The sequence below is a fragment of the Arctopsyche grandis genome, chromosome 3 (assembly GCF_051622035.1).
Source record: "Arctopsyche grandis isolate Sample6627 chromosome 3, ASM5162203v2, whole genome shotgun sequence".
Lineage (NCBI taxonomy): Eukaryota > Metazoa > Arthropoda > Insecta > Trichoptera > Hydropsychidae > Arctopsyche > Arctopsyche grandis.
Window position 1 is genome coordinate 27752956 of NC_135357.1, and position 27231 is coordinate 27780186.

A 27231-nucleotide genomic window follows, 5' to 3' on the forward strand; every position below is an offset into this window, starting at 1 on the left:
TGCAATTCGCACAAACTTTGGCACGCGGTCAACCGTGATGCGTTAGTTTGAATCATTCGCGGAGCGGGAGTTGCATTCGAGATACAGACCTGTCATGCTTGTTTGTCATTGTATTTTTTTTTTCAGGTTCGAAACATTGTTTTTGATCTTGTGTTGCTCAACCCTTTTGCATTCTAGTGCTAGTGTATTTTTGCTCTTGATAAAATCTGATGATAATAAAAACGTGTCATTTCATGTAGGTATATACGTACAAAGTATTGAAGATTGTAATGTTTATTTTATGATTGTCTTACGGCAACTTATTCAAAACAATTTGATTGTATTTTCCTGTTTGAAATATGTATACATATGTACATGGTTGGTTATTATCGTCCATGCTTGTGAACAATGAAAGTTCAATGTCCAAAGCAGCCCGCTCTGCGTCCTGGAAAATAGCATTTTCTGTGCTAGTTTACTTTGTACGATGAAGAAAATAGGTTAGTTTCTTATTATTTTTCAATGAGGTCAAATTTACAGAAAAAGTACATTTAACTTTTGTTGTAAACATAGAAATTATTTTGTTACCTAACTCTTTCTATTGTCTTCGTTTGATGGCGAGTGGTTTAATAGTTGTGACCAGGGCCTGTGGAATCGGATCAAAATTTACCGACTCCGACTTTATTTTATAATTCGACTCCGACTCTAACTTGAACGATTTTAGTAACATCAACTTTTCTTGCCAACGTATTAAATTGTTACTAGTAAAAATAATAGCATTTTTTAAATATAAAAAAAGGAATTAAAAATTGACTTGTATTTCAATTTATTGAATTATAGGTAAAGAAAGAGGTGTAAATGAAAATAAAGTACAAAAATAGTGTATGTGTATGAATTTCATGAAAATTGAGAAGTATAAAACGGATGAAACAATCGGTTTTGACCGCAAAACATCAAAATAACGCCATTTAACGATTTTATTTATAATGTTATTTAAAATCATGATTTTTATAAATAAGTTATTAAATTTAAATTTATTAGTGGATTTACTTCAATAAAATTGGAAACTCTAGTTGACACACATCGTGATACTGTTAATTAAAGAAAATAATAAAAAGGAGTCGGTTGATTTTTACAAGGATTTTTTTATGATTCCACAGCACTTGGTTGGGACAAAGGGGATTTAAATCGATGTTCAAATAGCGTTCGGGCAATAAGCCAGAGATTAAAAACATTTTTCTAGATGATTCTGTGTTAAAGTTCAAACGTTCGTGCGGACAACGTTCACTTTCGCATCGTTGAGATAATAAATCTCACATGATTTTATCAACTATTAAGCTCTGGTTTTTCCCACACACAGTTTCAGAACTTTTGGAATGTATAACATAATTTCTCAATAGAACACTTTCAGCATCAGTAGATTTATTCTATAACTGTTTTGATCATTGAATTACTTTCTAAGCCACTGAAATTAATTATTTGATTCGTATTCTTCTTGTTGGAGTGTTTTTTTTTTGTATGAGAGGTTGTGTGCGCTCATAGTTATAATTAGGGTGCTTTTCTTTTGTGAAAAGTTTCGTTTTTCGTTTTGGAGATTAAAATCGTTGTTTGTCTAGTGTTTTCTTTTTCTGATCTTGGTTGATCTTGGAATGTTGTTGTTTTTTTTTTTATGAAATTTGTTGACAGGTGCACTGTTCGTGCCCACCGGAGTTACTCGAGTTTGATTGTCAAGAATATCGAAGACTTCATAGCGAAGAATTATATTATGACCATGTATGTACGTGTTTATCAAAATTAGTTATATACAATTTTGCAGAAGTTCGAGCACATCGCTACTTCTCTTTATCAAAATAAACTTGTGTATCGTAGTGGTCCTCTTAACAAAACAAACAACAGCACTGGGAAAACTATTTTGTAGATATTTGAAAGTCACCCACTAACAGATTGTCTGGAGAATAGAAAAGTTTAACCTACATATGTATATTTGTTTTGTTCGTATTATTTTTAGGATTTGTTACAACTGCTTTTAATTTTATAATATGAATACATATCGTATTGTATTATGAAGGTTTATAAGTATTGTAATGCAATACAAACGACAAACCATAACTATGTTGTCTTTCAGTTCTCAGATGTGGCATTATATATTTTTCAGTATGAATTTGTTCACTTGTGAATCGTTATATTTTCTTACTTTCTAACATTATTCGCTTGTTGCACAATAACAAATGATTTTCTTTAACACTCTGCTTTCTCTTAACTTCTACAATGCTTATATGTACGTATGTGCTAACAAAAAAATTATATCAACGATGAATTGTAAAAAAGCCTTTTATTTTTGCTATATTTAGGTATTTCAACGATTTACGTTTCCAAATGCTTAGTTTTGGATCATTCATACAAAGTTTGAACAAATGTAATTTTATTGCTTAGTTCAAATATTTGAGAGATAAATTTATGAATGCTTAAAATAAACTTTCCTCTTTTATTTTACATGTTCAAATCAAATGCCAGGCATTTGTTTCAGGCATTTCTAATTCCAAAAACCGATTTTGACATATTATTTTTGTATTAAATAATTCGAACAAATATATGTAGGATATACGTATAGCAGAATAAAATAATATCGGTTCTAGGAATTAGACTATTTATGTCACAATCTTGCTCGTATGTATGTTCATACATATGTATGTTCATATATTCCATTGACAAATATTTGGTTATTTAATGAAACGACTTCAACTTTCACTGAAGTCCGGCAATGCTAGGTGTTATTAACATTCCGTTATGCGACGTTATTGTAACGCGAAACAAACCCAACATCTGGGTCAAAATCCCGTTTTTCTTTAATCAAAAAAAAAAAACCTGACGGTTCTTTGGTGGAAAAATTACGCTCATTTTTCCGCGAAAAATTTCACGTGGTCTAATCAATACGACACGTTGACTGAGTTGCACGTGGTATCAGAGGTTATCACACCTGACGGCACAATTTGGTATATTAAATATTAAAGTTTCGGTTTCTGGCTCACACGAAAAAAAGCCTGTATATTAGTCATTATTGATTTCACTGTCGATAGCATCTTCTCAGGAATCGGATCGAAGCTTTATACGTGATGAGTTTTCCCCGAAAACATACATATGTAAGTACTTACGTACCTGCATGTATAGAACCTGCGCTCGATCGTATGTATGTATGTACATATGTAAGTTTTCTAACCGGGTTAAGACCTGCTCATCGACATTTGAAATGCAAAAACTTTGTTATTCAACAACGATTGCGCCGACTTTCACTGCGACGGGTACGTACGACCCACATAATGCATTTTTCCACGATATATTTTCTTTCCCGTATATTTTCCTTCGACGTCGACTAATGCTGAGATAACGTTGTCGCGTGTCACTTTTGTCATTTTATTATGTTTGTTCCTTTTTCGTGAGGTACCCGGTATGAAAGCGGGACGTTTCACAGTCACGACATCGTTTCATTTCAAAAGCGCATGAAGAAAACTCTGAAAAAGGCATGCTTTAGGCATCCCTATAATTGCCAGTCTCGTACCAGCACGACACCCCAAGGTTGGTCGAATATCGACATGGGTTTTCCAGTCAAGGTGTTTTAGAAAGAGACATTATTACCGAATTGTCGGCTGTCATCGCGCATATTTTGATTTCGATTTTTAAATGCTTTTTATTATTACTAAATTTTGTTCACAATACATCTTATATCTATTTTGATAGCCACTGATCTACTGATCATTTTCTATTTTTCAATTTTAATTTAATTTTGTTAGTAATCATAGTATTATATTATTCTAATGTTAGTGTACAGCATAATAGGAAAAAGAGCTCAGAAACCTATTTACAATTCTTATAAATGCTCATAATATATCTAATACATAATATTAATTAAAGTCGGCGATCTAAAGCAGATTGTGTTTAGGTAATCTGTGTTTATAACTGAAGGGTATAGAAATTTTGTTGCAATCACCGAGACTCTTCACAAGTGTGTTATTAGTGATTCTGTCATAGAATCTACTGGTTTGTTTGTTAGTAATGTTTGTAACTAACGGGCATATGATGGTCTGTGAACGATTCGATTTCGTTCGCTCCAAGCGAAAGTCCTTCACTAAAATTCACATCGACTTCTTCTGGTACGCGACATCTAGGTCTCGTTTTGCGCGCATTTTTCACTTTCCCAAGTGTGGACGCGGCCAGTGAAATAATCGCGGCGATGACGAGAATGCCCGCGAAAACCGCGTAAGTGGGTTATGGCTTCTCGCACGGTTGGTTGCTTATCCGCGAGATCCGTTATGTCTGTTGCCGTTGTGTTTCTCCCGTTTTACCGATATTCCGTTGCTCGTCGTGTTGCGGCTCTTACTATTATAATATGTACATGTGTGTACACGTCGTTACTTTTCTGCTCAACCAGTTGTCGCTCGCTTCCAAAAATGCCGCTTTTCCACTTGCTCGATTGACTATGTATATCCGTTTCATTATAAGAATAAAGCAGCTCTCCCCGAATGTGGATCATCTTTGTTCAAACGAAAAATTTCCTTCTCATAGTAGAAATTAAAACTTATCCCCCCACCCTCTTACTATAATAAAAAATCTGTCGTTTTTTTGATCAATAAAATTTTTATTATCAATTTGCTTTGACTACACAGCTTTGAACTGTAAATTTAAAAATTTTCAAAGTCAAGGTACTGTTGTCAATTGCGTGTAAACAGCCGTCTATAATAAAATATAAAAATAAAATTAAGAATGTATGTATAATATCGGAACCCCAACAATGCCGCGCCGAAATATCCATGCAGGATAAAACTAAATTGTTATATAATATATTTTATATATAAAAAAAATTAAAACATATCTACATACTCATAATTTGATATCTTTCACGTGGGCGCAAAATTAATTAACAAAAAAAAACGTTTTTGCCATAGAGCTGAATACTTTTCACAAAATTATAAAATAATATGTGTTTTGTGTTTTTTCCGATTTAAATGAAAATATATTTTTTCAGGAATCAAAATGGCCGAACGGTAACGGAATTAAATTTTCAAAATAACGGAACGATAACAAAAATTAAACTCCCTTTTGACCTTAATAAAGCTTAACCTTTCCACCGCGTACGACTACTATACATGTCCTAGCGAACATGCCCTCAGCGCGCGAGACTCGCATAGATGTCTTGGAAGTTCCAACCTGTATAAGAGCCGTATATTGTGTTAACATTTTATAACTTGGTTGAAAATATTACTAAATGTATACTTTACCAAATTCAATAGATGGCAGTAGTCAAAAAAAATATATAGGTTGTAAAATTCAAAAAAATATTATAACCTATATTTATAGTCGAAAACGCGATAACAAAATCCGCAAAAAAGCAGCCGCGTACAGGGCATGTTCGCTAAATTTGGTGACGCGGTCAAAGGGCTAATGACGGTTATAGTTTATAAGACTAGTACGTCCGATGCTTTCAATATTTTGAGTCCTTAAAATAGTTGCATTCGGTTGCATAAAGTTAAATATAACAAACTTCCCGTACGGTTCGGTGATTATTCCACACACGTTACTAAAATCTCGATCACGGAACATCTGGAACCCGAAAATTCCATCCATCGAGTGTTGCACACGCGAACTATCTTACTAACGAGAACTCGAGTGCCACATATTCCGTATTCGCGATTTTCGTGACAACGATTGTTGTGTGTGCGATAACAATATGCGAAATAATCCGTCTATCCTCCCGTACTCAATACATATGTAGTGTTTTCTCAATTTTTCTTTCAAAAATATACTTTTTTTCTCTTATCCTCATCTCTCCTAAAAATACCTTCTTATTAAATTACATTTTATAGTCATAATAATATACACACGTACTTAATAAAATAAAATATTTGCATGTCGGCGAATCACGGCCTCAATTTTCGACGTTGGCAATATCATCAAATATGCCATACTATTTTGAGTTTCGGAAAACCTCGGAGCCCTAGATCGAAGGGCTCAAATGCAAAATCAATATGCTAAGCCTCATTTCTCAATTTAATAACTCACGGTATTCTAAATTAAAACGTAAAATAATTTTGGAAAGGTTCCGTGTCCTAGATTCAAGTGCTAACATATGTACATACATATGTTTGTACAAAAATGTGAATTTGTCTGCTTTGCAATTTTCAATATATGTAGAACCGTCAATTTTCAATTAGTTTTCAATATATAAATAGAACCGCCAAATTTGATATGTTTTTCTTATCTTTTGGTAGCTTTCCTCCGTCCACTAGTATGTACATTCATACATATACTATCTAGAAATGAGACAGACTAAAATTTTTCTTCTGCTACTGGATTTTAGGTTGAATTTTTCCCTTACGCAGCTAAGTTTTCTGTATAAATCAGATACTATTACTTCTAGTTACGCAATTGAATATAAATTGAGACTAAATATGAAATGGTCGATCATTTTTCCGTCGTTAAACTACATATAATGTTTAGTCAATTCGTGTGTCATCATATGTATACCCAGTGTGTACCTAATGCCGTTTTGTATTGGTACATATGTACATATTTGCCTTTTCTTTTTTTTTCTTGTTTGTTCTCACTATTACTCTCTTCCGCTTTCGTCCCCGATTCGACTGTTGTCATTTATTAGATCGTTACAGCTAATCGCATTTTCACTTTCCGCGAAATTTATCGGAAAAAAAGCAAAATAAAATACACGCAGTCGCCGATCGTGTGTCAAGAATCTCTAGATTGCCCGTTATCACATTGTAACATCCGCACTGTTCTGATTAAATGATTACAATGTGCATTCGCTCTTATTAAGTGTGGTATTCACCGGTTCAAATTACACACATTAATTCTCATTCCGATTCATTCATCTCCGAATCGAACTTTAGTAGCAGCGAACTCGGTGGGGCAAATTCGAATAGGTGGATTGGATTGGTGGCAGGTTGGCGAGTTTTTGGGTCGATAAATAATCTCCCCCTGGCTGCTAGGTCACGTCACAATGGGTTGAGATAGGTCTTGACACGACAGGGGCTGGGGAAAAGTTGAATAATTGAGCGATATTCACAAACTTTGAAGTTGGATGTAGAAAATTCTTGCACATTGTTCCATGTGGAGTGAATTGAGCTTTTTTTATTGGGGACCGGTCGGGGTTTATTGTTTTTAATTTTTCATTGTTCGGCTAGTGCGACCCTTTAGTTTGAATACTTTGGTTTTTTTTTTAGTTATTTTTACTGTTTCCTTTACGGTTTGCATTGGAGAAAGTTTATGAACTTTTATAAACAACAATCGCCCTTTACCTTTCCTTTCTCTTCCAACAGAGCCATTCTAATGCTTTAATCGTTTGTTTTTATTGTATTATCTCGACAGTAAGTAAGTCGTTTATATTCTGTCAAAAATGAATTTTATCGGTCTCTGTGATTTGACAGAATGTTAAATTACAGAAAACGCAAATATCAGAATGCAAAGATCGAAAATCGAAAGATCTAAAGTCGAAAGATCAAAAAAAAATGGTGCATGGTAAACGGTACATACTCACTTAATTTGCGCGAGCAGGATACAACAGGAACAAGAGGAACATGCTTTTCCTCCCGTGTTAATGTGCGCGCGCAGAATATGGGAGGAAAAGCATGTTCCTCTTGTTCCTGTTGTATCCTGCTCGCGCAAATTAAGTGAGTATGTACCGTTTACCATGCACCATTTTTTTTTTGATCTTTCGACTTAAGATCTTTCAATTTTCGATCTTTGCATTCTGATATTTGCGTTTTCTGTAATTTAACATTATGTCAAGTCACGTAGACCCGGCAACGCGAACACATTTGAAATTATTGCGTTGCAATGCCACTCATTCCTGTTTTCCCGTTTCCGTTCCCCTTTTTGGGCGATATTTTTTTTTACAGAAACCACCGCGGGCATGCACACAATAACTCATGTAAGTTTCATCGCAATCGGTTGAATGGTATAGGAACGCATACGTGACAGACAGACAAACATGTATTTTTATATATATAAAGACGCTAATCTGTGTGTGTGTCCTAACGCTAGCCGAACATAATGAATCGATAAAAAGCCTAAACTTTGTATAAATTCATTTGGTCGAGACTTGCGGCGGTGTCCCGTGAACTCGAACACAAATATCCTCTTATATGTATATCTGAGTTGGGTGAGCTAACCAATTACGCCATCGTCCGAAATCGAAATTATTCGTGTATCAAATCCTTTTCGAAACCACCCGTTGAAATCAACGGGTCCAAAACTAGTAGATAATAATAGCAAGCATTATATTCAAATCACAATTTGAAACTATCCATTAAATTTCAACCGTCATCACATTTGTAAGCCAAATAACGTCAAACTAAAGACGAAGCTCCCAAGTTCACATTTGTATTCAAAATAGATAAGAGCGTTTTTCCAAGTAAAATTGTGTGAGATAAGTATGATTGTTTTTACATAGTTGAGATACTGTACTTAGGGTCTGTGACCTCGTATCTTTAGCGGATAATCGCTACCGGCGAAATGTTTCGATTAAAAGTAATGTAAATTCACATTTCACATTACATATATTTAAAGTAGCAGTTTTATATTAATTCTGCCTTCGTTGTTTTTTAAAGCGCGTTAATAAAATCTTCTGGAGCAGAGAGTTCTATTATTTGCCACGTAGACGTTTCTTCTATTTCGGTCTCTGTCTTTTCAGTTCTTCCAATTTGCGTTTGTTTGTCGTGAGGTTTCATCTGATTAATTGCTAAAATTGAAACTGCTATCCGTTTAACATCTCTACATACATGAGTGATCCGGTGTGATGAAACGCGCATTAGGCGAAGTACGTTTCGCCAACGTACATACATCACGAACATATTCTATGCCATATTATGACACGTTTGATATTATACATTTGAATATCAGCATAAATTTCGAGATCGATTTGCCATTGCTCAATGAAAATTAATTATTATTTCTTCACGTGATCGTATGTATGTACACACTCATACAATATACCCACACGGGTCCACCGTGTCGATTTAACATTCACGATTCGTCTTCTTTTTTTGTTTTATTTTTGTTTTGGAAGTCTCGCATCCTATGAATAACGCGGCCATATTCGATTCGGTGGCGACCGTTAATTGTTCGCACGTATGCATAAATAAATTCGCATTTCGAAATCCTGAAAATATTTCGTCACACTCAATCACATGCTTATAGTTGTGACGGTTTTTGTTAGGTGGCTGTTCCGTCTTCAACGGAAAAGCTCTTAATTGAACGTACTTGCTGGGTGACTGTTGGCCTCATTTGAGAATCTTGCCGAGTACGTGACAATAGGTGAATCCTCGAGGTAGACAATCTGGGGAAGATATCCAGAAACGTGTATGTAGCAATAATACAATACATTTTGTTACTTTGAAACATCGGCAATAATTTGTTTTGTGACTTTTCCGTTCAATAAGTAAATCAGTCGTATCAAAAAGTTTGCATCAGTGCTAAAGGGGTGGTATGTATGTACGTGTTTGAAACTCTGTAATGAACCATTGAATCTATATACATACATGAACATCCATTAAGGTAGACACCAGCTGTGATGGGCGTATCCTCATGTCATTCTTAAAGGCGAAAACACACTGAGTGGTATGGGACGTCACGTGTCCTTGGCTTCCCGCTGTGCACGTGCAGAATGTGTGTGTTGGGAGGTTGCACATGTATGTATATAAATATGCAACAGACAAGTTTCTCTTACATTTCTTTAAATATGGGATTCGCCGTTGTCGATCACTATCAAGCAAGGATAAAATATCAGTGAAAACACTCCAGGGGTGATTTTTGGGTCTGTCACCATGAATATGGGTTAGGGGTGCTGCGTTTTTTTAGCATGTTTAAAAGTATACACTTGCCGCGTAAGTAAACACTTGCCGCACTGAGATGGATAGCGAGTGACCAGGACTTATATTTTATTTCTCCAAATACACTGAATGCAGGGTCATTATATTTTATATATTCCTCATCAAAACCTTTATGATTTGAATTATGCCATTATGAAATAAAAACATTGATCAATATCAGTGTGAGAATGATATCCGCCTTGGAATGACGGCTGTATTTCAGCCGTTATTTTTTAATTTCTTACACTAGTTTTATATTATTCGACGTTTAATAAATGCTAAAATGATTTTTATATTATCCTCGCAGATTTTGCATTATTTTTTGTGCATAATAAGGCAAGTGCTAAAGGTCTATTCATATTGGCACATCACAGACCGGCTATTGCACGTAAACAACAGTATGAAAAGAATTCTTTCGTACATTCATATTTCCTTTTGGAGCTTACCAAATACCGTTTCGGTTTCTCCCATATTTAAAATCAGATACTATCAAAATACTAACGTTAAGAACACACTCAAGTGTGGCAAGGCACGTCTAAGTGACTCCAGCTGTGATAGGCGTGTCTTGTCAATTCGTACGATCTATTATTTCAACACGATTCTACTACATTTCTTCAAATATGGGAATCACCGTTATCGATCATTGTCACATATATGTCAATACAAAGATAAAATATCACCAAAAACACTCCAGGATAAGTTTTGGCCCGGGTCACCATAGCATAGATCAGGCGTGCTAGCGTTTTTTTACATGTGCAAAACTATCGCGCCTAATGCAACGTAGTGCAACTATTATGTAGATCTACCTATGTACGTGTACATATAAAACGATGACATTTTTGTTGACTTGTACATATATTTAGGAGTAAAATAGTAGTCTTTACATTTATATGCTAAAACTAATTAAAGCATCTATATCTAAATGTAAACAGTCGCTTGGATACGTAGTACTAAATTTTTGAATTCGTATTTCATTTCCGAGTTAGGCAATATACATTTTATTTTGATCAGTATAAATGGCCACTCGCATAACCTTGCTTCCTACAATAATGGTTTTTACTTTATTTTGGGATATTTCACAGATTTTCATAATACATCTTATATAACGAAGTTACGTTCATGCGACTTTATGATTGGCCACCGTGGAAAGGAGTCCAAGGTTTTTTCTTTTAATTTATTATAAACTAATTTTTAGATTGTGAACAACGAACAAGTCACACGAATTCGTACATGCCAATTAGAACAATCGCAAAATTTCTTACAAAGTTATTACATAAATAAACACACACACACACAATCATTACAAAGGAAGTACATATATATGTACATAAGTCGCATGATTCGAACGATCCGTACAATGGAAAAATTAATAAACCGTCAAATATAGGCCGTATATTTATCCATTATTCGACGGGTCGACATTTTGGACGTTTTGGAATCTCCTGAAAAATTCAGCACCACAATCGTATAAATATACATATTTATATATGTGTGTGTTTTCAAGTGCGGTGTTGCTCGATCCACAAGTGGGTCAGTGGGTCGAGCAGCTAGCTCCAACACATCTGACTCAGAGTCACACACACATTGACTGATTTGCCGGTCGTGCGTATACGCGATTGCGACCTTTGTATGCAAGCTAGCTCCAAATATCTGGTCAGACCAGAAAAAATCCACCGGTACGATTTCGGTCACCTCCGTCCAGAGGAAAATCCCGTCTGGTTCAGATTTCCGTATCCGGTCTGAAGTTTTCCACCGTTGGTACACTTCCAATTTGTCGTCGATCTTCTGTTTGTGTACTCTGTGTTCGAGGTTGGCCGCGTGTTTACCAATCACCTTGTACTATCTACGGTGATAATCCTCGCATTTTATCTGACTTTGGATTTTTTTCATGCTAATTTCAAATGATTTGAATGAGCGAAGTACACACTGCGTTTAGGAATAGTTCAAAATGACTTGTTTGTTTTATTATTACAAGGCTTTTCTATGTTTCACTTCGCTTACGAATCAGTATCTGTTCCTACAGTTTTGCGATCGTTTTGAAACTTTGCCATTTTGCGCGATTCGGATAGTTCGATGGTGAAAAATAATCGTAATTATTTTTATTATATACATACATACATATATACCAGGAGGTCCTAATAGGTTAACCCCGATATGTCTTTCTGGCCAATACAGCATTTTTATTGCATAAGTCGCTGAATTACGAGACAATAAATAAATGCAAAACATAATAACGTACGAGGAATCGATATAAACCTTCAATATTTAAAATGAAGTTATAATGAAGATATAAACCTTCAATATTTAAAATTTCACCATCAAAATGGATACTACAACTAAACACTGAAAATTAAATTTAAACAATTTGTATAAAAACAAAATAATTTTTGAAAAGAATAAATCAAATATACCTAAAAACTCAATTGTCTTTAGCTGATGCTTGCTTTATGTGGAGTATTTTCTTAATAACGTCAATTCTATTCATTTTAGACGTTACTCGTTCATCTTTTCTACATAAAATTGTCATTATTATGTTAATTTTATTATATATACCAGGAAGGCCTAACAGGTAAAGTCGCTGAATTACGCGACACTGAAAACTCGAAAATTAACAAGACATCTATGAATTTTAACTTGTACATAAATTCTATTGTACATTAATCATACTCAAATAGTGGTGACGTAGTAGGAAGGTTTTAGCCAATTTAATCGAGGAACCGTTTCAACAATCAGAAAATTTGGCAAACTCTGATAGGAAACGATCGACCTAGAGTCACAAATATCCAGGTCTTACCAGCAGCATTACAGATATACTCAGAATAAATTCTTTTCAATTGGGGTCAACTCACGGGATGGAACCCGGCGCCTTTCGGTGCTAGGCAAAAGTCCAACCACCGAACCATGCTACTGGCTAATAAACACGTCTAAATTTGCTTAATTTTTGGAGACGGTGACGTTTGATAAATAGTAGCCTTATATGTTTGACTTTTCGCCACCCTCTCGTTTTGTCAGATTTTAATTGTTCATTCGGTAATTAGTTTCAAAATTTTGAAGCATTAATGTGTTCTTCAATATAGCCACAGTGTGGCTCACTAATTAAGACATATAGATTCGAATTCCAGCCGGTACGCTCTAGATTGCTAATTAGTCCAGGTCGACTATCTCCTGTTAGATCTTACGATTTTTATATAACTTAATTGTTGTGACGGCCCCAATAAAATCGACATCCTCAGTTTCTCGCAAATTCGTTGCATATTTACCTATGTACATACATTTGTAGAATATGTTAAATACTTACAATCAATGCTTTTGGAACAAAAAATGGTTCACTATTGTCAACCATGTTTTTTTGTTCTCTTGCTTTGTATTCTCATGTAGCGTTCTATTGTTATTTGACGAGCATCAAGCCAACGTCTACATATAGGTCTACTTATAATCAAATATCCTTGTTGGATTTTTGCTTTTCGCACAAAAATTGGTTTACTTTTGTCAATTTATTAGAAAACCCATGCTTTTTCGTTCTTGCTTTTGAACACTAATAGAGCGGTTTATTGTTATTTGAAAAGCATCTGCGCAAATCCGATCTCTGCTTATAATACTTATGTACAATGTTGGAAAATATACATATGTCGCGTAAAATAATTTATCTGTTAGTGAATTTAAAAAAGAATATGAGAAATTAATAAAGCTTATATTTTTAATTTTATATGATAGTGAAAAAAGTAACTTTTACCACTGTTTAATCGAGTTGCAAAGGGGCGCTAGAAAGCCGCATATGCATAGCTAGCTGTCATTGCTTCGATCCGACAATAGATTCCGATGTAAATTTTAATGAGTTCGTTAATGATTAAACTCCTCTAGCTTCCTGTTGAAAACAATAGCTTATAATTTTAAGTTTAAATGAGAGTGAAAATAGTAACTTTTACCACTGTTTAATCGAGTTGCAAAGGAGCGGTAGAAAGCCACTTATGGATAGCTAGCTGTCATTGCTTCGAGCTGACACAAGATTCCGCTGTAAATTTTATTTTTATGATAAAACTCCTCTAGCTTCATGTTGAAAACAATAGCTTGCTTCGATGTTATGTCGGTAAAATATCAAAGCAACCTGAAGAGTGGAAGTGGTTCAAAATCAGATCACAAATTTTTGACGTCACAAACAGTTCTGTATTACTGAAGCCAATTTATTAAAAACAAAAAAATCACTGATCAAATTATCTTTATATATATAGACATTGACAGAATTTAAAAAAAAAAATGCGCCGCAGATGATTTTTTTTTTGAATTTTAAGTATTTGCAAGTTGAATATTTAAATTTTCATCAGAAGATGTTGTTTTGTGACGCTTTATAAATGCAAGGTTTGTTGCCCTTCGGAATGTGGCACCCTCAGGCATTGGCTCGTTTGTCTGTCCCCACGCGACGTCACTGATTTATTTACATAATTTAGTTTAATTCCTGTGAACCGAGCTCATCTCGTGTCTTCTGCGTATTATTAAAGCGCCTTGGGAACTTTTGAATGCGTTTATTGTCTATTTGTGATCTAAACGGCTGTGGAAAGTTGTTATGGCGTTTTACGATAACAGTTTTTGCGCACGCGCACACGCGTACTCTTGCGATTCGTGCGTCAAGTTCAGTTCTAGTTTCATGATTTTCGAAAGTGTATTGCGTCAATATTATTACTATTATAATAAAAGCAGTAGCAGGCGGTCTCCGTTTAATATAATCAACTGCCCGAGAAGAGTATACGTACATATGAACGTACCTAGTGCGTGCACGTCAATCTCATTGGCGTGTCAGATTATAAAATTATCATAATCCACAAAGCCTGCATTATAAAATTAATAAACCGCTCTTTTCGAATCGAAAACAGCTTTATCCGCATACGTGTACGAAAATCGCAAAAATTGAACGCATGCATCTAATGATTAGCGAAGCTTCATTTACATAATACGCTTATGTGTGTATGTTTTCGTAGCTGTACTCAACCTTGTAACGATTTTTTTTCTTAATATTTATTATTTCTCAAATTCCACATCACATTGTTGTATCTATGTAAGAAATGTCGTCGGAAGTTGGATAACGCCGTTCAAATTATCATAGCTCGAGGTGCAATTTATGGCAGGAGTCGGTTCGTTTGCAACGTGTCAATTGTTGTATAACTCTTATGCGATTGTAAAGTGTGTTTTACTGCACTGTCTCTTATGATGTGGGTCAAAGAATATTGGTCAGAAGGTCACGGACTTGCTGGGCCTCTAGCTAAACATCACTAGATCGTGTGTACCACACTAGCTCGCGCCACATGACTTTTTTGGTTACTTTCTCTTTCCGTTCTTTTTGCTCGGTGATGTAACTGAGAGTATATTGCATTTCTGTGTTGAGTAAGCTGTGCCCTTTGATTCGAATTCCAAAGGTTCATCTTTCCTGTGTTTTTCTTTTTTTTTTTGCTCCCGGGTGGTTCACCTTGCAACGGTTTTGCCCTCTCCTCCTTTTGTTGTCCGACGACCCTATTCCGTCATAGGGCTTCTCACGGATTTTCTGACCCGCTTGACCGCAATTTCCATGCGGATGTGCAGGCAAATGCACAGGTAGATACGAGAGGTAGGTGGTCGATGGGTTCCCGATCGAGGTTCTATTTCTTCCGAATCCAGTTGACCGCTCGCTGGAATCTCAGCTCCGTTACTTGTAAACGGGTCTATCCGGTTGTCGATTCTTCCTCGTCTCCTTCTTTTTCGGTTCCTTTCCTTCGTACAACTTTCGTCTTCCGATTCACACAGTCAGATTCGCGTTCGTTGAGTGTTTTTGCTTTTTCTTTTTTTTTTTTTTTTTTGTAGCACCGATTGACCGCTAAACGGTAAAATTCTATAGTCAAATCGGCTAAATGAGGCGAATTTCAGTTTCATTGATGTCTTCCGTTAGTTGAGGAAGTATGTACATGGTGGCGAACACGTTAAATGACATTCCTATCCTGTATCTTCGTCAGACACCCACCTGTGTTGTTCTTGTGACCTTCTATCACCTCTACATTTCTGTACAGTAGATTATCAGCTGTACTTGCTTTTTAATTAAAAGTTAATGAATTCTTCGGATACTGATTATTCAGTTGGTGTCAAATTATATTTTTTAACAAAAAAATTCCGTTAGCAGCAAGGGCCCCCAAAAGGGTTTTTGATACTAAGATGCAGCTTCATAAAATCTGCATAAATTATGTATGTATGTGTATAGAGACCGAATTATACCTGATGAGATACTTCTGTCTGTAATTCTTAATCTTTCATAAAATTATTCTGAAATACAAAGATTTACATATTTATGTAGGCTATTTTATATATGCATAGAAAATATTTTTCGAGGGCGATTAACAGCAGTATGCGGTCGACCTCTCAGCCAATCGTATTTTGTACACACTACATAGATCAGTGAAATGCCAAAAAATATAGTATTAGTATTAGTGTAGACAACCTTAAATTAAAAATTGATTTGATTCTCTGGTTTGCAGTTAAAACAAATTAAAATTTGAAAGACCAAGATTGTAAAGGATAAAAAAGTACATATACATAATATGTTACCTGAGATAATAAAGAATGTATTTACTGCTTGATTTTGATTTTTAAATGCTTTTTATTATTACGAAATTATGTTCACAATACATCTTATATCTATTTTAATAGCTACTGATCTACTGATCATTTTCTATTTTACAATTTAATTTAATTTGGTTAGTAATCACAGCATTATATTATTCTAATGTTAATCTACAGCATAATAGGAAAAAGAGCTCAAAAACCTATATTTACTGCTTAACCAAGTCGATATCTAGCTAATTTGCTTTCTTCGGAACATTCAAATACAATAAATATCTGCTAGTTTGACAGTATATTATAGAGTTTATTGTTTATTTAATGTCATTTAAACCATTAACGCTAGAATTTTACGAACTTTGCATTCCTGCTCAAGTTACACGCACACGCTTGTTTTGTAATATTTACAAGAAAAAGTATTTTTTGTATGGGTCTATTGACTGAACGAAATAATAGCGAACGTGTAGGCGGCTAACAGGGAAAGGTGTCAATTTTTGCGGAATCCACAACGATACCGTTGCATCTCGTCCATACGCTCGGACAAGAGGAAGCGCCCGGCTGCACCTTGCCTGGTCGTACGGAAGCACTTAGCAACAGGGTGCGAAAGGGACGCCTGTACGGGACTCGGATACGCGCGTCCTTCTCACTCTCTGTCCCGCTGCTCGTCGCCAGTGAAAGTGGCATTGCTAAAGAGGGACAAACTCATGTCTCGCTATAGCGGCGTCCCTCTCCGACCGAATCCGTAATGCGAAGGTCGCCTCGATAGTTTCATATCGGGCTAATTATTAATTATGTATTTCAATTAGTGTGTGTGTGTGTCTATTGAGGATTGCAATACCATATACAATATTTTATCGTGAATTAAGTGAAGGAATATTATTATTACGCGTCAATGCATTCATGTGCATATCGTTATGGTCCTTATCTGGGACTGTGCGAAGCATAATGGGGGTTCTTTTGTTTAAGAAAGTCTTGGAATTTAATCATCCATCAGTTTTGATATTGTTGCATTGTTTGGAAAAATACCCGAGTGTTAAATGTACAAATCTATTCTAAGTTGTATAATAATAATTAAAAACTAGCCATCGTTGCTTGGGCGGATGAATGTTGAAAATAAATCACTTCCAAGCATTGATGTATAATATACTAGACCCGCCCTCACGTGTTATACTCGTCTCCCTTTTGGCGCATGCAAAATACATGGCGCATGCACAGTTTCTCTTAGTAGGTAGGTAGGTAGGTACCGCTGCGTCGTAGGGAAAAAAATCCAACTTCCCCGGTAGTTAAACCCCCCGCACCCCTCAGTTAGTGAAGACAAGATCTCCGACCAAAATAACACGTCTGGGCCCATCTAGTGTATTATACATCAATGCTTCCAAGAGCTCTGATTCCTTACAAACACCGATTACGGTCTAGGTACCATGATATAGCATACCAAATTGATGCTATATCATGATGGTTCAAATTTGAAAGCAAATTTCAATAACGAATATGCACTCATTATTATACAGTGGAACCGGAGCCGTCGAGAGGAATCCCTTGGCATGGGAAAAAATAGTTCCGGGCCCTAGACAAACTTAAAAAAAAGATCTTATAGATATATTTTTAATATGCGAAAAATCTATCTGAACTACTAGAAAAACACCTACATATATGTTAAATGCTATTTTTTTGAAATAATCGAATCATAAAGTATGATATAACAGGTGCGATTTCACATGGACACAAATAATGCGTGGATATAAAAATAATATGTATTTTTATGTAGATGATATCGATCAGTCAAACTTCAAGAAGTCTGGGCCCTGGAACTTTAACCCCAGCTTCCCCCCCCCCCCCCCCGGCGGCCCTGGATATATGCCATATGTCTAAATATATATTTATAAGTAAAAACTGTCATGTATTTTAAGTTTTAACCAAAAAACCGAACTTTATGGTCATAATATCGGTTATTTATTCTGTTAATTAATAGCGCAATAAAGTACAATATTTTAAAATGATAAATCAAATCATATTTAGAATAATAATGAACATTTTGTTATCGTTTGTAAAAAAAATTGGGATACCCACTAATTTTTAGGTATGGAATAAATTCCTAATTATCTTTGTTCTTGTTGAGACAAGAGCGACGTGTGGTTTATTTATCTATGTACGTATTTATAATTAAATGTGATATTACATATGTACAATGTAGATTCGTGTTGCAATTTTGAATAGTTCATTTTTAATTAATTATGTATTTTATTTAGCTTTTCGTAAAGCCTCGCATTGCCTGGCTGAATTTGGTAGCTAGAACGCGTCTGGTTATAATTTTTATTAAACGCTACCGATTAACGACTCTCCGTCTCTTTCTTACGCGTTGTAACAGACGGCAGAAACAATTTTTTATCTCGTTCGAACTTTGGATACCATTCGATGTGAAACTTTCGCGTTTTTGAATCTGGGAAAATCCAATGAAATTCCCCAAGACTTTTCCTCTTTCGTATCTTTGTTTTCATTGAGAATTCGTTTTTATTTGTTGCAAATATTCGCTCACTGTCGTTCAAAATGACTTGTGTGGCGTGTAAATCTAGATTTGACATTTCGCTGCCACGATAAACTATTGGATGCTATTGTAATTAGAACAGTGATATGTGTATTGAAATTTGTACTTCTAACAAACGCTAACATTCACCAATCATACTAACTATGCTATTTATTTTAACATATCAAAATAATCATATAATATATATATATACAATTTCTTTGCATACATAAGACATCCTTTGAGCGTCTCATATTGATGGAACAAAAGAATAATTATATATAAAAAAAAAATACAAAAGACAAAAGGATTAACTCCAAAATAAAAATATGAAAATCAATTCCATATGTATTTGTAAAAATATTGTATGATAATTTTTTGACTTTGGTGAGATATATGTAGTTCTTAAAATATAAATAAATGATATAATACTGTATCCGGACACCAACATTAAATATTTAAGTCTGTAAGCGTTAGTCATTTTAGCTTTTGAAAGGAGTAAGTGTCAGGCAAATTTTATATTGTATCAAATTGAATTAATTTTTGTGTCTTCCTTTACAGGCTGTAGATTGGTGGTCAGTGGGAGTCTTAGCATACGAATTATTAACAGGAGGATCTCCATTTACTGAAAATCAGGAGGGCAATACTCAATCAGAAATAAGTCGTCGCATCCTTAGAAAACAGCCGAATCTTGCAGAACATCTGAGTAAAAATATGAGCGACTTTATCAGAAGGTACTTAAACTCTTTACTATATTGTATATTTGTCTTTTAAATGTGAATTTTATTATTCTCTCGTGTATTTTTAGGTTACTTATCAAAGATCCTAGATTACGTCTCGGTGGTGGAGAGGCCGATGCGGATGATTTGAAACGACATCCATTATTTCGTGTAAGTTTTTGATATAAATGTTTTTTACTTTATTTTTTTTTAATGATATCAAATTCTCAAGGTTCAATGTTTAGTAATAAATTTTGATTAAGATGTTTATTATTGATTTTATTAATATTTTAATACCGTGTTTGATTTCAGGGCTTGGACTGGGATGCTCTTGCTCGTAAAGCCGTTGGTGCACCATTCAAGCCTACAATTATAGGAGAATTAGATACTCGTAATTTTAGTGAAGAATTTACAACTCAACCACCTCTAGACACTCCCGCAACAGCGCCACCTGATCATGAAAAATTATTTCATGGTAATGATCATTGTTTATTATTACTATTACTTTCCTAAGAATGTATTGACTAGAGTAGCAGTGTTAATTTATTTTCAATAATTTTAGGTTATTCCTACATTGCACCCAGTATTTTATTTTCTGAAAATATACTAAACCCCGATATGCTTGATGGCGAATTTCTGCAAAACTCAAGTGTAAAACCTGATGCTATAAATCTCTTTGCTTGTAAATTAAAGGTAAATTTTATTTTCAATATGTATTTTGATTTACCATACTTAGAAATTAAAATATTTTCATAAATTAAATAATCAAATTTGATTTTGTTTTTTCAGAACTCTCTTTTTTTTGTTAAATACGATCTGAACCTTCGTGATCGTATTTTAGGCGATGGATCTTTTTCTGTTTGTCGAAAGTGTGTACACAAAGTTACCCGAAAACAATACGCCGTAAAGGTGTGAATTTATATACATTTAAATGATGGAGTGATATACTATGCTATTATTTTTTTTTATTACCTGTTTGAATTGTTTTTATAGATTATTTCCAGAAAAATAGATTGCAGTCAAGAAGTAAGTCTATTAAAAAAAAGCCAGAATCATCCGAATATTGTGACATTGCATGAAGTATACGAAGACGAGGTACATATTTTGAAACTTAATTAAGGGTTGATTGAAAAGTGGGCCAGAAATAAAATGAACATTTTTCGTTTTAGCTTTACACCTATATTGTTATGGAACTTCTTAGTGGTGGTGAACTACTGTCACGAATTCCATTTGACGAGAGTGATTCCGTGAAGATTACAATACAAATACTTTCTGCTATTTTACATCTTCATTCTCTTGGTGTTGTTCACCGAGATATTAAGCCAGAAGTATGGAATATATTTTTTAATATTATTACATTTTTGTATTTAATTTTACTTAAAGTATGTGTTTTACATTGATGTTTTTATTTATTTTTGCAGAACCTGATTTTTACCAACAATCTTGATGACGTTATAAAAATTGTTGATTTTGGTTTTGCTCGATCATATCAAACTAAAATCGAAAACACAAATGGATTTTCGGACGTTCACCATTCTCGTTCACTTTCTGGAATGCACACACCTTGCTTTAGGTATGTATTATATTATATAATATTTATTACTTTTGTAGTATTTTTTCATCTGAATTTTTTTATTGATTTGAATAATGTTATATTTTAGTCTTCCGTATGCTGCTCCTGAAGTCCTTGAAAAGGCCACCGGAGGAGTTAATGGTTATACTGAAAGTTGCGACTATTGGAGTCTTGGTGTCATTGTGGTTAGTGTTGTAGTCATAGTCTGTTCAGTTTATTATTTTTTTATTTAATTATATTGTTTTAATTGAATTATTGTACGATTTCAGTATAGCATGTTAGCTGGACATATTCCCTTTCAAAGAATGTCGAAGGATGAACCTATAATCAATTTTATGGACAGAATCAAACAAGGTCACCTATCATGGGATGGTGTGTGATTTTTTTTAAGTCTATTTAGCCTTATTATATTTGACGATTAAATTGGTTTTAACATAAAATTTAAATGCTTTAGGAGGGGTTTGGTCACATATATCTAGTTCTGCCAAAAATCTCATAGAGGGACTTTTATCTGTTGATCCGTCTAAAAGGCTAACTAGAGAAGGCGTGTTGAAGCATCCATGGGTAAGAAAATTATTAACTAGACAAGTTTTATTCAATTTTTTTTTCACGTTGTAGTGTTATATTTTCTTTAAAAATTAAAATCCATATTTAAATTGCAATAGCATTTATTTATCGTGTATGTTAGTTGTATTTGATTTTAAAATTATTTTAATTATTTTCAGATTAATAAAAGTAGAAATTCACCTACAGACAACAAAGGAAACATAAATCGAATCTATTCTAAGCAAAAAACTGAAAGCATGTGTCAGGTATTTTGTCGTTTTTTTGTGATGATTAATAGTTTTTAATTTCCAGTTCTGAAATTTTAATTTTAATTTCAGGATACTTTTGCTGGCAAAATAAGTCAACGTAAAAAATTACAGCAGCCCCCGAGTGATACCTTCGGGCACGACAATAATTTCAATGGAAATAAAAATCACCGTGAAGGTCCGTCAATAAAAATGTTAAATAAATCTCAAATAACAACATCGAATGAATTAAATAGCGAATTTATCGATTCAAATGATTTAGAAGTTATGTCTTACACGATGAATGCCTCCTCCTTGATTAATCGGGAAAATCCTACAATAATATCTTCTATGTCTTACATCAAAACAGCCGAACCCAAAACTTTTGTGTCTGATATAAACAAAAATCACCAAACGGAAAAAACACATGAAAGGAGTCATTTAAATGAAAATCAAAATTGTCATCAAGTTAAAATTGAAAATGATGATTATTTCAATGAAAATAATGTGCCGAAAGAATTTATTACCAAAAAAAGACAAATGGAAACGAAAGTGAATAAAAATAGTGCACACGTGTTTAACAATGATGAAGTTCAGTTTAGCGGAGATGTCAGAAAAACATATACTAGAAGAAAACCACAATTAGATTCATTCATGTTTTTAGATACCACTTTAAATAACTCTCAAAATAAAAATTCGTCATTAAATGTCCCAGTTGACACAAATGAAACAATTATCAACAAAATTAAGTTGGAAGAGACTGTTGTCAGGAGATCATCTAGAAATTTTAATAAAGCTCCAATTTATGTTGAATCACTACTTGCATTTCCTAAAAGAAAGCGAAAGATTAGGGAAGAGGTAGAGTCTCCTATTGACATAAAGTTTGAGGTTGAAAAAGACAGTGCTGTTAAGAGAGGAAGAAAGCGAAAAAAATCGGCACCTATTTTAAACATCAAAAAGAAAAATGATTCAAAGGTTAATTCTAAAACTACCAAAGGTAAATTTAATTCAAATAACAATAGGTATAATCGTAATAGAAAAGGAAATTCCAATACTGTAATTACAAGTGAAATGTTATCTAATGACCAATATTCTGTACCTGAAAACAAACTATTAGCCCACGCAATCAAAAGTGAGTGTTGTGATCTGTCAAAACTTAAAGTTGAAGCTGCTGATATGAAACGTTCTCCAAGGGCAGCGTCTGCTCGTGCTGCGTTGTTAATATCTAATATTTATACTCAAGAGGCGTCCGAGACGATACGAAGAATGGCAATGAAGACATCTCCAAATAATTCAACTAAAAAAACTTGCACTTCAATAGGTAAATCAACTAGAACAAAAGGAAAACGAAGACGCTTAAGATGAACAAGATTCTTAAAAAAATTCATGTAATTAGTCATACTACAAATTTTCGTAACGAAAAATATTTAATTTATTCGTTTTATTACGCACTCATACTATATGGCTATCTAAAATGTCCATTCATTGGTTTGATCGCGCTGTTTTTGTTCAACCACCATGTGAAATTGATGGAGAGGTTAAGAATTTTTACATCATTACATAAAAAGGACCAATTCAAATAAATTCATATAAAACAATGTAATACCTACGTAATATCATACTGTGTGTAATTATCATGGCTCATGTCTTTTATTAAATTTGTTGATGTATCATGTTACAAATAAATGTATTAATCAAAAATTATAATCAGTGGATTCAAATGAAAAAAATCCATTTTGTAATCTGTTAAATGTATATATTTATTATACATACACTTGGATTCCGTTTACTTTTCGCAAACAACAATTTTCGAATTATTTTTTAATTAAAATATGTACTCATTACCATTGATGTTATGAAGTATATTTGTTTAAAATTAAATACATAGTCTCGATAATGTGTTTAATATAGGCTTGTAAAAATATATGAAATTACTTTTATGTAAATGATAGAAGATATCTATAAAAGGCTTTGAGTCTATAATAGTGTGCATTATAACAAAATTTCAAATTTGTGTACTTTAAGCATATTATATATTATATAGAAGTTAAATGTTTTCATTTGTTTTTATTATAATGATGTTTCTAATTACTATAATAATGTTGATGGCTATTAAATTTATTGCTTAATTTTGTTTAATGTCGATTTTTGGAAGAACATGGATGAAATATAATTTATGACTGCAATCAATTAGATGAGTATATTATCCAGTTCGTTTTATCCCATTTTTCCATCTAGTCGAGGATGTTACACTGAGGATGTTATGTCAAGCTTGTTTTTCTGTAACTGAAGCAGTCCAATATTCAAATCATCCTTATGTTTATACTCCAATGCGATGGTACATATATATGACTATTATATGTATGGGAATTTGTTTTGTTTTTTGCACGTTATTTAAAGAAATATTCAAAATGTTAAAATGGGGGTGTATGTAGTATAAACTATAGTTTGAAACAAATTGTTGGTTTTCGAAAGTTTACTTCAAAGACATCACTACCTGATCAATTCTTCTATTGGAAATGTAATTAAAATGAACAATTAAATACTTAATGTTATATGATATACGTATGTATATATTTATACCCTGCCTTAATAGTGCTGACTGAAAATTGAAACATTGTATGGGATGAAAGATTTTTATATTAAATATTATATATGTACTATGTATAGAAGATATACAAGTGCCTATGTAGCAATTAGGCGAATAATTTATCATTTTCTTTTAAATCATTGACTTTTCTTTTTCTTTTTTTTTTTTTAATAAAATTGTAATATTATTCTCGCAAAACTTTTTTTGTATATTTTGTATACATACTCAGCTAAATAAAATAGAATATTATTGTCAATATTTATTATACATTTTCATAAATACGTACATACTTTGTTTTTCGTTTCAAAATTTTTGTATGCAATAGTATGTGGTATTTAGCGAATAAATTGTAAAGTATTTTAAAAAAATTGTATTGAAGCACACTAATGAAATTATGATATACATATGTATTATATGTTGCAGCAGCTAGTCGACTTAATCTCTTTTTCCTATAATGACGTTTTGTTTTGTTTTATTGGTTGTTTAATTTACTGTTACAATAAGCTGTCTTCAGACAGTGAAACGACTATAATTATATTTCATAAAGATTGAATTATCATTGGTATTATATTGTAATTTTGTTTTTGTTTGTCAATATAATCTCAAAATGTAAACTTAATATGATTTCTCCAACGGATGTAAAAGTGTAGATTTAGATTGAGGAATATGTATTTTGTGTGTTCTGTGATAGCTGATGTATAAGAATGAGTACGAGGACTGACAAATCCTCTATAAATATTGGTGGTCTTCTTAGAACACGTTATCAGGGTTTGCATGACCAAAACGAAAAATTAATATTGAAACGTTTGCGTAAAAAGCATGAAACTGAAATGCTGATAACTAATAATAAAGTAAATGTGATATTTTAATTGTTAAACTGTAACTTGGGTGTAGAACTTGTTATTTTATATTCACATTATTTTCATTCGTCATGATTTGTATAACAACAGTGTCACCTCATAGTGATATATCTTTTATTTTTTAATTTATTAATTCTCTCGAATTCTTTCTAGATTTAATAAGATGGTGAGTGATTAGTCAATTGTACACCATTTGATTTATTTAATTGTTCTTATGAAAAATGGAACTGCTTCACCTTGCGGGTGTGATGTTATTGTTACTTCAAAGTATGAATGTAATATCGACGGTGTAATGAAAAATATATCAGAAGTGCACTTAGTAGAGGAGAAAGGTTGTTTCGATACATTAAATAAACATGTTACAGAGAGAGGGGTAGAGAGAAAACTGTTTGATTAAATCAAATGTGTGGGTATCTCAGTTGTTGATCATTATTCGACAAATTTTTATGTGGTTTACCATAATCTTGTGCCAATTATATTTATATATATATGCATATATTATTATGCTTTTGATTTTATTTTGTAATTTGAAGAATGGGTTCTAAAAAAATGTATTTTCACTAAAATTAACTAAATAAAGAGTTTTAATCATAAACATGTATTTATGATGAATTAATTGAATTCTCTTCAATCATTGTTATATGTTGACACCTTGTAATTATGTATGTATGTATACTTATCAAATTTGCATATCAAGTGAGCTTAGTTTATCATTTTTTCAAATTTGTTAATGTTTGTGGACTAGTGCATATTTATGTTATTTTTTTTATCTAAGGACTTCTTTTCATTGATATTGTTACCGATTTTGGTTTTATTTCTCTCTCTCTCTCCTCATTTCTCTTATTTTGTACGCAAAATGTGGGTGCGTTGCGTTGTCTTTTTCATTTAAATTATTTTTAATAGATGATTATTGTAATTAATATAAATAAATAAACTAAAAGAAATGTATATTTAATATTGTATATTTATAAAATGTAACCAAAAAGATGAAACGCGTTGAGAATTTAATACAATGAATTATCTATTTATTATATGTGTATTATTAAAAAATTCCCAAATTATTTTGTTTAATGATAAACAAAAAGAACTGCACCTAAAATTAAAATGCCAAATTTTGCCTGGGGACAATTCGAAATAAAAACAAAGGCTAAAAATATTTATATAAAGGCCAAAAGAATAATATTTTAATACAAAAAATTGGTAGTGTTCGCGAAATGTATTTATAAAATATTTTTCAAGTTTGATTTTAGCATCTTGACACCTTGCTCAAAAAATTTTATATAACTTCCACATATGATAATCAACTGGGTAGCACTGCTGCATTTAAAAAATATCTACCCTTTAGCTTAACATACTTTAACTTGACTCTAATCTCTAACCCTGTCTTTAAGGAATCCATTCAGACAACCTCTGGCAGTAATTATTTAGTTCTGCGTTTTAATATCGGCTTCATTACTTCACGTATGGCTTGTCTGTTTTTGCACCAATTAAAAATACTTGCTGCATTAAAATTAAGGTGACCATTTTACATATCTTCAGGTTATGTGACAAAACCATGACATTTTTTTTATAAGAATATTTTTAAATACTTTAATTATTCAAAAACGCTAATGAAAATTAGAAAATCATTGATGCACATTTATAAAAATAAAAAAAATCAATTTCAATATTTATAAACAGGCCAACCCAAGGATTCTGCCAAGACTTTTTCATTTAAATTTATTTTTAATAGATAATAACCCAATAA

General features: G+C 33.0%; 1 protein-coding gene across 1 annotated transcript in view; it reads left to right on the forward strand.

The window, feature by feature from the left end:
* Positions 1-23730, forward strand: part of LOC143909522 (ribosomal protein S6 kinase alpha-5-like) — a 51907-nt gene extending 28177 nt beyond the window's left edge. The window contains exons 8-20 of the mRNA XM_077427533.1: positions 19513-19685; positions 19760-19841; positions 19983-20145; positions 20233-20363; positions 20460-20579; positions 20664-20765; positions 20840-20998; positions 21092-21243; positions 21332-21428; positions 21513-21615; positions 21698-21807; positions 21969-22055; positions 22128-23730. Of these exons, the coding sequence (XP_077283659.1) occupies positions 19513-19685; positions 19760-19841; positions 19983-20145; positions 20233-20363; positions 20460-20579; positions 20664-20765; positions 20840-20998; positions 21092-21243; positions 21332-21428; positions 21513-21615; positions 21698-21807; positions 21969-22055; positions 22128-23399 (2751 nt within the window). The 3' untranslated portion in view covers positions 23400-23730. The remainder of the gene's footprint in view (positions 1-19512; positions 19686-19759; positions 19842-19982; positions 20146-20232; positions 20364-20459; positions 20580-20663; positions 20766-20839; positions 20999-21091; positions 21244-21331; positions 21429-21512; positions 21616-21697; positions 21808-21968; positions 22056-22127) is intronic.
* The last annotated feature ends 3501 nt before the right edge of the window (positions 23731-27231 follow it).